General features: G+C 40.5%; 1 protein-coding gene across 1 annotated transcript in view; it reads right to left on the bottom strand.

Moving 5' to 3' along the window:
- The window catches only part of ITIH6 (inter-alpha-trypsin inhibitor heavy chain family, member 6), a 43,366-nt gene that overhangs the window by 15,400 nt on the left and 14,140 nt on the right, over positions 1-13,826 (bottom strand). The window contains exon 6 of the mRNA XM_011991988.1: positions 3,986-4,102. Within this exon, the coding sequence (XP_011847378.1) occupies positions 3,986-4,102 (117 nt within the window). The remainder of the gene's footprint in view (positions 1-3,985; positions 4,103-13,826) is intronic.

Genomic DNA, 13,826 nt, shown 5'->3' with positions numbered 1-13,826 from the left:
TTCTATAGATGTCTATTAGGTCTGCTTGCTGCAGAGATGAGTTCAATTCCTGGATATCCTTGTTAACTTTCTGTCTCGTTGATCTGTCTCTGTGTCTTTATATTTAAAGTGGTTTTCTTATAAACAACCTACAATTGGGTCTTATTTTATTATCCACACTGAGAGTCTCTGTCTTTTAATTGGTCTATTTAAACCATTTATGATTACAGTCGTTACTGACATAGTTGGTTTAATATTTGCCATAGTTGTAAATGTTTTCTCTTCTTTTAAAATTCTTTATTCTTATGTCTTCCAGTTATTTTCTGGCTTCTCTAGTTTTAATTGGACATTTTACATGATCCTGTTTTATCTTCTCTCTTAGCATATGCATTAGACTTCAAACATTTTAGCAGTTCCCCTAGAGTTTACAGTATGCATTTACAACCAATCCAAATCCACTTTCAAATAACACTATACAGCTTTATGCATAGTGCAAGTACCTTGTAACAGAGTATTCCCAATTATTCCCTCCCATCCTATACAATATTACTCTCATTAACAATTTCACTTATTCATAAGCTACATTCACTAAATACATTATTGTTTATTATTATTTTGAAAAATATTATCTGTTAGGTCAGCTAATAAGAAAACTAAAGTATTTTATTTTACCTTCCTTTATTCCTTCTCTAACACTTTTCCTTTCTTTATGTAGATTCAAGTATCTGAGATATATCATTTTCTTCCTCTATGTAGAACTTCTTTTAACATTTCTTGCAAAGCAAGTTTGTTGGTGACAATTCCCAAAATTTTTGTTTGTTTGAGAAAGTCTTTATTTTTCTTTACTTTGGAATAATCATTTTGATGTATACAGAATTCTAGGCTGGTGGGTTTTTCCCTTCAACACTTGTAGTATTTCACTCTACTTTCTTCTTGCTCCCATGGTTTCTGAAGAAAAGTCTGATATAGTTCCCATCTTTGCTCTTCTATAGGTAAGGTACTTTTTACTCTGGCTTTTTAAAAGATTTTTCTGCTGTCTGAATATGATATGCCTAGGTGTAGATTGTTTAGTATTTATCCTGCTTTGTGTTCTCCTAAGCTTCTTGGACCTGAGGTTGGTGTGCATAATTCATTTTGGAAAATTTGTATCTATTATTACTTCAAGTATTTCTTCTGTTCCTTTCTCTCTTTATTCTCCTTCTATTATTTCCATGATGCATATGTAACACTTTTAAAATTGTTCCACAATTCTTGAATATTCTAGGGTGTTTCTTAAAATTCTTTTTTATTTTTGTTTTTTAGCTTCAGGAATTTCTATGAATGTATCTTCAAGCTCATTGATTCTTTGCCCAACCACGTCCAGTCTACTGATGAGTGAATCAAAGGGATTCTTCATTCCTGTTACAGTATTTCTGATATCCAGTATTTCCTTTTTATTTTCCTAGGGTTTTCATGTCTCTGCTTACATTACCATGTGTTCTCCTTATTTGTGGTGTACTCTATCATTAGTTTCCACAGCATATTAATCATGGGTTTAAAAATTCTTGGTTTGACCCATTAAATAATTGGCAAAGGATATGAACAGATACTTCTGAAAAGAAGACATACATGTGGACAACAATCATACGAAAAAAATGCTTAACATCACTGATCATTAGAGAAATGGAAATCAAAACCACAATGAGATACCACCTCACACCAGTCAGAATGGCTATTAAATAGTTAAAAAACAACAACAACAGATGCTGGCAAGGTTGTGAAGAAAAGGGAGTGCTTATATACTGTCAGTGGGAGGGTAAATTAGTTCAACCATTGTGGAAGATAGTGTGGCGATTCCTCAAAGATCTAAAAACAGAAATACCATTTGACCCAGCAATCCCATTACTGGGTATAGATCCAAAGGAATATAAGTCGTTCTGCAGCACAATTCACAATAGCAGAGACATGGAATCAACCTAAATGCCCATCAATAGTGGACTTGATAAAGAAAATGTGGTACATATACACCATGAAATACTATGCAGCCATAAAAAAGAATGAAATCCTGTCCTTTGTGGGAACAGGGATGGGAACTGGAGGCAATCATCCTAAGTGAGGTAATGCAGGAGCAGAAAACCAATGTTACATGTTCTCACTTATCAGTGGGAGCTAAACATTGAACACACATGTACACAAAGAAGGGGACAACAGACACTGGGGCCTCCTTGAGGGTGGAAGGTCGGAGAAGGGTGAAGATTGAAAAATGATATATTACATACTGTGCTTATTACCTGGGTGACAAAATAATCTGTACACCAAACACCTGCAATACTGAATTTACCCATGTAACAAACCTGCACGTGTATTCACTGAACCTAAAATAAAAGTTGGAAAAAAATATTTCAATAAAAAATAAAATTGTTTGATAATTTCAACATCTCTAACATATTGAAGTCTGGCTGTGATGTTTGTTTACTCTCTTCAGACAGTGTTTTTTTTCCTTTTAGCATGCCTTCTCATTTTAGGTTGAAAGCCAGACATGATATATCAGGTAAAAGGAAATAAACTAAATGGCATTTAGTGTGGGGTTTTAAGTTTATCTGGCTATGAGTTAGGTAATGTTTCCTGTTTGGAGCAGTTTTAGGTGTCAGAGGCTAAAATTACTACTTTTTTTTTTCTTTGTTTTGACAGGGTCTTGCTCTGTTGCCCCAGCCTGAGAGCAGTGGTGCGATCTTGGCTCACTGCAAGCTCCACTCGCTGGGCTCAAGCCATTTTCCAAAGGCAGCCTCCTGAGTAGCTGGGACTACAGGTGTGCACCACCACACCTTGTTAATTTTTGTATTTTTAGTAGAGACAGGGTTTTGCCATGTTGCCCAGGCTGGTCTCAAACTCCTGGGCTCAAGTGATCTGCCTACCTCAGCTTCCCAAAGTGCTAGGATTACAAGCGGGAGCCACCGTGCCTGGCCAAAATTACTTCTAGTGTCCGTATTTTTGTTGCTTCTGTTGTCTTTGGTTTTCCCTAGTAACATTTTCTTAAATAGGGTTTGGGCTTGTAGTTCTATCAGCTGTAACTTTCCATTATTGTCGAGGAGCCCAGTTGATGTGGTGATAATGTGTGGAGTGAGAGGAAGCATTCTATACTCTTATGAGGAGGTCTCAGTCTTTTAGTGAATTGATGTCCCTGATATAGAAATTTTACAAGTGTTTCTGAGATTTTACCCCTCTTGATTGAGACAAAAAGGCAAGAAAGGGCTGGATTTGGGGAGATCCCTCCTGCTACACTGGGGCTGGGGAGCTGGCTTGGGGTACTACCCATTTTTCCCCAGGTTGCTCGACTCTGGTAAAACAAACTCAGCCTTAGGTCCCAAGGGCTATGTGATTGAAAGATTAAGGAGCAAAAGTTATATAATTGCAAGATACCAGAACAAAAAGCTCCAGGGTATTATGGTATGAAATGCTGCTTGCAGAACTTTATGGATTCAAGGGCTAAAGTCAAAGTGTGCTTGGTCTACGGCCTCAGAACTCTGACCCATGGGCACAGTGGTAGAAGTGCAACAAGATTAAAATTGATATTGCTCCTGACTCTATAGTTTCTAACTCTATAATGCCAATACTCTATACTATCAGGCCTTTAAAGTAAAAAAAAAAAAAAAAATAGCAAAGACCCAAAACCTTGTGGCCTCAGGAAGACTCAGAGTCTCTGTGACCTAAGGTTTTCTTGCTTCTGGATTCTGGGATCCTAGGGTGCTCTAGCTTGAGGGTCCTATATGACCCTGGGCTTTTGTGGTTGAGGGTCTCAATGGTTTCACATTGACCAATGTGTCAATGTTCTTAGGACTCTGTGGCTCCAGGTCCACAGGCTCCTGTTAGGTAAGATACCAGGGCCGTAGGGTAGGCCCAAGCCTGTAAGACTCAAGGGTCATGGGATGGTGGAATCTCTCCTCCCAGGGTCCCATTGTTACCACACTCTCTGCTTTCTGGGTCTTCTGATACTAGGACTAAGAAAGGCTTCCAGGATCCTTGTTACCTGTTCCATCTTGGTACCAAACATGGAGCCGCTTACATCAATAACAAAAACCACATTCTTCTCCATAGGTGGAAGGCCTCTGGGGGCAAAGTAGTGAATGAAATAGCCATCGTAAATCTGGACAAAAAAAAAAAAAAAAAGTAAAACCAAGAAGGACTGTGAAAGCCAATCTAAATCAGGTCCCCTCTTATTTTCCTTCATAACTGTGCTTTGTTTCCCAGGACTCCAGGACTTCTCACTGTTTCTAAACAGGCATGTGTGTGACTGTTTGCTCACTATCCATCTCCTTCACCAGAACCACGTCTCTGCCATTCAGACCTTCATCCCGGGGCCTGCCCCAGAACTGTGGAGGGAATGAGACAGGCTTGTAGCCCAGCACTCCAAGGATCAGGATCTCTGCAATATGTGAATTCCTGTCTGTGAGAGAGTTGGGCTTGCACAGCCTTAAGGGTCCCTAGGGATATTTTGCCTGGGCTGCAGGAACTTCAAGTATTGTTTTAACCTCCCTGTATAGAGTGAGCCTGGGGCCCAGCTCTTTGCTGCCAGGGGCTGGGAGTTGCAGGGCCTCCCTCTCCTCCTAAAACCTTTCTGCTGTTGCTGGGCAGAGCAGGGAGAGGAGGAGGGAGCCTAAGCAGAGTGAGTTGTTTATTCAGAGGGGATTGGTTACACCAGGTACAGATGCCTTGGGCTGTCCTGGATGTGATTGGCTGCTGACTCCCCTCCCCCACTCCATTCCTCCCTCTGCTGAGCCTCCGGGCTGGGACAGCTGAGGGAAGGGGAGGGAGGCTAGGAGGGTCCCTCAGGACGAGTCTCAGCTCAGCTCAGGGATGTCTGCGCTGGCTGAGGGTCTGTGTTCCCCTGAAGCTGAAGGAGGCTCTGCCCAGGGTCACAGGCTTTTGCTCCTCTCTGCCCTTCAGGCACTCTCTGACCACAAGGCTGGACATTGCCTCTTCCCTCTCAGGGGGGAAAGAGGAGATGGGAGGACATCCTGTTCTTCCCCTCCATTCCAGCCTTTGAATTAATTCACATGTGCAATTGCATTCTCTGTCTCCACTAATCCTGGCACTCTGGTACAGTTCAAAAAGGCCTGTGTCACCCACACTACAACTGCCCAATCCAAGAGCGGAACCCAGTGGCTTCTGCACACCTCCCACACCTGGGCTGGTGAGAGCTCCCAGGAAATTCATGCCTACCTTTCCCTGATCCCATGCCCACCGGGGCCCCCACTTCCTATCACATAACCCACGGGCAGGACCTTGCTCACCAACCTCTCCCAGTCACCTCAGCAGTCATTCCATCCTACCTACCTGACTCAAGGAGAGAATTAAGAGCACAGAGCCAGGGACACTTTGACTGCCCACCCCACCCTTCTACAGGGTCCACATCCCCATACACCTCCTCCCTCAGCCTAAGGAAAGGTGGTCCTGCCTTGGACCCCATGCACTCCAAGTGCCCAGCCCCTCCAGTACTTCTCAGGTCCACTCTCTCCAACCCCCTTTAACATCTACTCCACTGGGTCTTCCTTGAAATATAGAATTGTTTTGTCTTTTCCATGCACTAAGACTAGCTCTTGTCCCCAGTACACTCCCAAACTTCTCTCTAGCCTCTTTTTTCCCTGGAGCATCACAGGCTGAGAAAGTGGGCACCCTCAATGGGCTCAAATGAAGATCACTCCCGGGGACCACCACAGACTAGCTACTGTGCCCACCCCGCATAGACACTTCCCTCACTAAAGGCAACCGTGACTAGCTTGCCTCCAAACTCAGTGGCTGGAAGAGGGGTGAAGCAAGATGGTGGAATAAAAAGCTCCACCAATCGTACCCCTAGGAAGGACACCAATTTAACAACCATCTACACACAAATAAGCACCTTCAAAAGAACCAAAAGCTCTGTACCTGGTTTTAAGTTCATATCAATGAAAGAGGCACTGAAAGAACAGTCTTGAATTGCTGACACCACCCCTATTCCACCCTCCAAGTCTGCCCCCAGCAGAGGAGGCACGGTGTGCAAGAGCATTTCTTTGTGTTAGGGGAGGGAGAGCGCAGCTATTGTGAGGCATTGACCTCAGTGTTGCCCTCTTAGAGCACTAAAAAACAAACAAACAAAATAAACAACAAAAAAAAACCTGAACCAAACTCGGCTGATGCCTGCATATGGAGGAAGCATTCAAAACAGTCCTAGCTACACATGAATTACCCATGTCAGCATGTCAGCAGTTGGCACTTGAGCTCCTGCAAGCCTTGCCACCATGGACTAAAGTGCTTTAGGGCTCCAAATAAACTTGAAAGACAGCCTAGACACAAGGACTGCAACTGCTAGTAGGGGCCTAGTGCTGAACTGGGCCCAGAGACAGTGGACTTAGGGGGCACACAACCTACTGAGACACCAGCTGGGGCAGTTAAGTGAGTGCTAGCATCACCCCTCCTCTAACCCCAGGCTCCACAGCTTGTGGCTCCAAAAGAGACCCCTTCATTCTGCTTGAAGACAGGAGAGGGAAGAGTGGAAAAGACTTTGTCTTGCATCTTGTATACCAGCTCAGCCGCAGCAGGATAGAGCACCAGTAAGAGTCGTGAGGCTCCTTTTCCAGGCCCTAACTCCCAAAACACATTTCTAGACACACTCTGGGCTAGAAGGAAACCTGCTGCCTTGAAGGGAAGGACCCAGTTCTGGCTGCATTCTTCACCTGCTAAATGAAGAGCCCTTGGGCCCTGAATAGCCAACAATAATGCCCAGGTACTACATTGAGGGCCTTGGGTGAGACTCTGAGACTTGCTGGCTTTAGGTGATGCACATTCCAAGCTGCAGTGGCTATTAGGAGAGAGTGCTTATGTTTTACAAAAGCAGAGGATAAAGTAAATGGGACATTGTCTTGAAGCTTAAGTACCAGTTTGGCCACAAGGGTGTAGAGCACCAAGCAGGCTCTTAAGGTCCTAGATTCTAGGCATTGGCTCTTGGATGGCCTAGAATCCAACTTCCGGTCCTCCCCTAGGCCAGAGAAGAGCCTACTGCCCTGAAAGGTGAGGCTAAGGATAGGCAGCATATAGCACAAGCTGACTGAAGAAACTTGGGTCCTTAAGGGAACATCGGTGGTTATCTGTCAGTATTCCTTGTGAGTTGTGGTGGCAGTGGCCATGAGGTGAGGCTCTTCTGCCTTTGAAAAGGGGAAGGAAGAGTGAGTGAGAAGAAGTGTATTTTGTGGTTTGACTGCCAGTTTACCAGCAGGACAATAGAAAACCAGGTAGAATTCTAAGGTGATTGACTCTAGTCTCTGGCTCCTGGATGGCACCTCTGGATCCACCCAGGGCCTGAGGGAACTCACTATCCCAAAGTGAAGGACACAGGCCCGGTTGTTTTTGACACTTTCTGATTGTACAGCCTCAGGGTCTTGAGTGAACATAGGCAGAAGCCGGGACATGTTACAGCAGGCCTGGGTGAGACCCAGTACTGCGCTGGCTTCAAGTCTGACCCAACGCAGTCATAGGTGGTGGCCACAGGAGTGCTTGTGTCAATCCACCCCCAGCTTCACGTGGCTCACAACAGAGAGAGAGAGAGAGAGAGAGAGAGAAAGAGAGAGAGAGAGAGAGAGACTTTGGGAGAAAGTAAGGAAAGTGAATTAGTCTGCCTGGTAATGGAAATAATTCTCCCAGATATTGTCCAAGACCATCAAGACAATACTTCTATGAGTCTGCAAGAACCACAGCATTACGAGGCTTGGGGTGCCCCTAAAGCAGATACAGCTTAGATCACAACATATACATACATTCGAATATCTGGAAAGCCTTCCCAAGAAGGACAGGTACAAGCAAGCCCAGACTGTGAAGACTGTAATAAATACTTAACTCTTCAATGCCCAGACACAGAAGAACATCTAAAAGTATCAAGACAATCCAGGAAAATACATGACATTACCAAATAAACTAAATAAGTCACCAGGGACCAATTCTGAAGAAATAGAGATATGTGACCTTTCAGACAGAGAATTCAAAATAGCTGTGTTGAGGAAACTCCAAGAAATTTGAGATAACACAGAGAAGGCATTCAGAATTCTATCAGATGAAAGTAACAAAGAGATTGCAATGAGATGGCAATAATTTAAAATAATCAAGCAGAAATTCTGGAAAATGCAATTGACATACTGAAAAATGCACCAGAGTCTTTTTTTTTTTTTTTGAGACAGAGTCTCCCTCTGTCACCCAGGCTGGAGTGCAGTGGCACGATGTTGGCTCACTGCAACCTCTGCCTCCTGGGTTCAAGCGATTCTCCCACCTCAGCCTCCCAAGTAGCTGGGATTACAGGCATGTGCCACCATGCCCAGCTAACTTTTGTATTTTTAGTAGAGACAAGGTTTCACTATGTTGTCCAGGCTGGTCTTAAAGTCCTGACCTCAAGTGATCCACCTGTCTCAGCATCCCAAAGTGCTGGGATTAAAGGTGTGAGCCACTGCACCCGGCCTGTACCTGAGTTTTTTAAAAGCAGAATTGTTCAAGCAGAAAAAACAATTAGTGAATTACAAGATAGGCTATTTGAAAATAAACAGTCAGAAGAGACAAAAGAAAAAAAAATAAGAAGCAATGAAGCATGCCTACACAATCTAGAAAATAGCCACAGACGGGCAAATCTAAGAGTTAGTGGCCCTAATGAGGAAATAGAGAAAGAGATAGGGGTAGAAAGTTTATTCAGAGGGATAATAACAGAGAACTTTCCAAACCAAGAGAAAGATATCAATATCCAGATACAAGAAGGTGACAGAACACCAAGCAGATTTTACCCAAAAAAGACTACTTTGAGGAATTTAATAATCAAACTCCCAAAGATCAAGGATAAAGAAAGGATCCTAAAAGCAGCAAGAGAAGAGAAACAAATAACAGACAATACATCTCCAATATTTCTGTCAGCAGACTTTTCAGTGGAAATCTTTAAGGCTGAGAGAGTGTCATTACATATTTAAAACACTGAAGGAATAAACTACTGTTAACCTAGAATAGTATATCTGGAGAAAATATCCCTCAAACGTGAAAGAGAAATAAAGAATTTCCCAGACAAAAAAGAGCTGAGGGATTTCATCGTTGCCAGACCGGTCCTACAAGACATGCTAAAGGGAGTACTTGAATCAGAAAGAAAAGGACATTACTGAGCAATAAATAATCACCTGAAGGTACAAAACTCACTGGTAATAGTAAGTACACAGAAAAACACAAAATATTATAACAATGTAACAGTGGCATATAAACCACTCTCATGCTAAGTAGAAAGATTAAATGATAACCTAATCAAAATTACTAAGTAAACAACTTTTCAAGACACAGTACAAGAAATTACAAATAGAAACAACAAAGAAATAAAAAGCAAGAGGATGAAGTTAAGGCATAGAGTTTTTATTAGTTTTCTTTTTGCTTGTTTGTTAGTGCAAACAGTGTTAAGTTGTTATCAGCTTAAAATAATGGTTAATAAGATAGTATTGGCAGGCTTCATGGTAACCTCAAAACAAAAAACATACAAAGAATACACAGAAAATAAAAAAGTAGGAAACTAAATCATATTACCAAAGAAAATAATCTTGCTAAAAGGAAGACAGGAAGGGAAAAAAGAAGGACGAGCAGACCACAAAACAAAACAAAACAAAACAAAACAAAACAAAACAGGAAAACCAATAACAAAATGGCAAGAATAAATTCTTACTTGTCAATAATAACATCAAATGTAAATGGGCTTACCTCTCCAATCAAAAGACATAGAGTGGCTGAATGGATTAAAAAAATAAGACTCACTGATCTATTGCCTATAAGAAAAACATTTCATCTATAAAGACACACATAGACTACAAATAAAGGGATGGAAGATGGTATTCCATGCCAATGGAAACAAACAAACAAAAAAGATGAGGAGGAGCCATACAGAGACAAAATCTACAAGAAGAGACAAAGAAGGTAACAATATAATGATAAAGGGGTCGATTTAGCAAGAGGATATAACAATTGTGAAAATATATGTACCCAACACTGGAGAACAAAGATATATAAAGTAAATATTATTAGAGCTAAAGGGAGAGATGGACTCCAACATGACAATCACTAGAGTCCTCAAGACCACACATTCAGCACTGGACATCTTCCAGACAGAAAATCAGCAAGGAAACATTGGACTTCATTTGCACTATAGTTCAGAAACCTAATAGATATTTACAGAACATTTCATCCAATGGCTGCAGAATATGCATTCTTTTCTTCAGCACATGATTCATTCTCAAAGATAGACCATATATCAGGTCACAAAGCAAGACTGAAAATTTAAAACAATTCAAATACCATCAAACATCTTCTCTGACCACAATGGAATAACACTAGAAATCAATAACAAAAGGAACTTTGGAAGATATAGAAATACACGGAAATTAAACAACATGCTCCTAAATGAACAGTGGGTCAATGAAGAAATTGAAAAATTTCTTGAAACAGATGACAATGTAAAGACAACATACCAAAACCTATGAGATACAGCAAAAGCAGTTCTCAGAGGGAACTTTATAGCTATAAGTGCCTACATCAAAGAAGAAGAAAAATGTAAGCAACATAACGATGCATCTTAAGGAACCAGAAAAGCAAGAGCAAACCAAACCCTAAATTAGTAGAAGGAAACAAAAAATAAAGATGAGAATACAAATAAAGAAATTGAAATGAAGAAAACAATATAAAAGATCAAGGAAACAAAAAGGATTTCTTTTGTTTAAAGTTTAACAAAATTGGCAAACCTTTACCCAGACTAGTTAAAAAAAGAGAAGATCCAAATAAATAAAATCGGAGATGAAAAAGTAGACATTACAAAGTGATACTGCAGAAATTCAAAGGATCATTAATGCCTACTATGAGCAATTATATGCCAATAAGTTAGAAAATCTAGAAGAGGCTAGAGAACCCAGGATAAGGCCACACATCTACAACTATCTGATCTTCAACAAACCTGACAAAAACAAGCAATGAGGAAAGGGTTTCCTATTCAGTAAATGGTGGTGGGATAACAGGCAAATCTTTTGCAGAAAAGTGAAGCTGGACCCCTTCCTCATACCATATACAAAAATTAACTCAAGATGTTTAAAAACTTAAATGTAAAGCCCCAAACTATAAAAACCCTGGAAGACAATCTAGGCAACACCATTCTGGACACAGGAAAGGGCAAAGATTTCATGATGAAGATGCCAAAAGCAGTTGCAACAAAAGCAAAAATGGACAAGTGGGATCCAATTAAACTAAACAGCTTCTACATAGCAAGGAAAACCATCAACAGAGTGAACAGACATAAGAAAATGTTTGCAAACTATGCATCTGACAAAGGTCTAATATGCAGCATCTATAAGGAACTTAAACAAATTTACAAGAAAAAAAACAAGCAGCCACATTAAAAAGTAAGGAAAAGCATGAACAGACACTTCTCAAAAGAAGACATACATGCGGCTAACAATCATATGAAAAAAAGCTCAACATCGTTGATCATTAGAGAAACACAAATCAAAACCACAATGAGATACCATCTCACAACCAGTCAGAATGGCTACTATTAAAAAGTCCAAAAGCAACAGATGCAGGCAAGGTTGCAGAGAAAAGGGAATGCTTAAATTCTGTTGGTGAGAGCATAAATTAATTCAACCACTATGGAAGACAGTGTGGCAATTCCTCAAAAACCTAAAATCGGAAATAGCATTTGACCCAGCAATCCCATTACTGGGTATATAATCAAAGGAGTGTAAGTTTTTCTATTATAAAGACACATGCATACGTATGTCCATTGCAGCACTATATACAATAGCAAAGACATGGAATCAACCTAAATGTCCATCAGTGATAGACTGGATAAGAAAATATGGTACATATACACCATGAAATAGTATGCAACCGTTAAAAACAATGAGATTATGTTTTTAACAGGAACAGAGAAGAAGCTGGAGGCCATTAGCCTTAGCAAACTAACACAGGAACAGAAAAACAAATACTGCATGTCCTCAATTATGAGTGGGAACTAAATAATGAGAACACATAGACACATAGAGGGGAACAACACACACTGGGGCCTGTCAGAGGGTGGAGTGTGGTAGGAGAGCGAGAATCAGGAAAAATAACTAACGGGATTGGGCGCAGTGGCTCATGTCTGTAATCCCAGCACTTTCAAAACTGGAGGCGGGCAGATCACCTGAGGTCGGGAGTTTGAGATCAGCCTGACCAACACAGAGAAACCCCATCTCCACTAAAAATACAAAATTATCTGGGCGTGGTGGCACACACCTGTAATCCCAGCTACTCAAGAGGCTGAGGCAGGAGAATCGCTTGAACGCAGGAGACCGAGGTTGTGGTGAGCCGAGATTGCGCCATTGCACTCCAGCCTGGGCAACAAGAGTGAAACTCTGTCTCAAAATAATAATAATGATAATAATAATAATAAAATAGAAATAACTAATGGGTACTAGGCTTAATACTGGGGTGACAAAATAATCTGTACAACAAACCCCCATGACCCACATTTACCTATATAACAAACCTGTATGTGTACCCCTGAACTTAAAAGTTAAATTAACAGAAAGAAAATCGAAAAGAAATGGACAAATTCCTAGACACATACAACCTAATCATGACTGAAGCATGAAGAAATTCAAACATGAACAGAACAATAACATGCAACAAGATCAAAGCCATGATAAAAAAAAAAAATCTCCCAGTAAAGAAAGGACCAGGACCTGATGACTTCACCACTGAATTCTACCAAACAGTTAAAGAAGAACCAATACAAATCCTACTCAAATTATTACAAAAAATAGAGGCGGATGGAATACTTCCAAACTCATTCTACATGGTCGGTATTGCCCAGATACCAAAACCAAAGACACATCAAAAAATGAAAACTATAGGTCAATGACTCTGATGAATATGGATGTGAGTGTCCTCAACAAAATACTAACAAACTGAACTCAATAACACACTCAAAAGATCATCATGACCAAGTGGGATTTATCCCTGGGATGCAAGGATGGGTCAACATATGCAAAGCAATCAATGTGATACATTGTATCAACTGAATGAAGGACAGAAACCATGCGATCATTTCAACTGATGCTGAAAAAGCATTTAATAAAACTCAACATTTCTTCATGACAAAAACCTTCAAAACACTGGGGATAGAAGGAACATACCTCAACATAATAAAAGCCATATATGACAGACCCACAGCTAGTATTATACTGAATGGGGAGAAACTGAAAGCCTTTCACCTAAGGGCTGGAGCATGATATGGATGCTCACTTTCACCACTGTTATTCAACAAAGTACTGGAAGGCCTACCTAGACCAATCAGACAAGAGAAAGAAATAAAGGGCATCCGAATTGGAAAGGAAAAAGTCAAATTATCCTTGTTTGCAGATCATCTGATCTTATACTTGGAAAACCCTAAAGATCCCACAAAATATATTAGAACTGATAAACAAATGCAGGAAAGTTGCGGGATACAAAATCAACAAAACAAAATCAGTAGCATTTCTAAATGCCAACAGTGAAAAATCTGAAAAAGAAAATTAAAAAGAAACCTCATTTACAATAGCCACAAACAAAATTAAATACCAGGAATTAACTTGACCAAAGAAGTGAAACATCTCTATAATGAAAAGTATAAAACACTGTTAGAGAAAATTGAAGAGGACACTAAAAAATGGAAAGATGTTCCATGTTCATGGATTGGAAGAATCAATATTGCTAAAATGTCCATACTACCCAAAGTAATCTACAGATTCAAAGCAATCCCTATCAAAATCGCAAAGAGATTCTTCACAGACATTGAAAAAACAATCCTAAAATCTAAATGG

The sequence above is a fragment of the Mandrillus leucophaeus genome, unplaced genomic scaffold, assembly GCF_000951045.1.
Source record: "Mandrillus leucophaeus isolate KB7577 unplaced genomic scaffold, Mleu.le_1.0 Scaffold400, whole genome shotgun sequence".
NCBI lineage: Eukaryota > Metazoa > Chordata > Mammalia > Primates > Cercopithecidae > Mandrillus > Mandrillus leucophaeus.
Note: the sequence above shows the minus strand (reverse complement) of the source record. Positions and strands in the feature narration are given on the sequence as shown.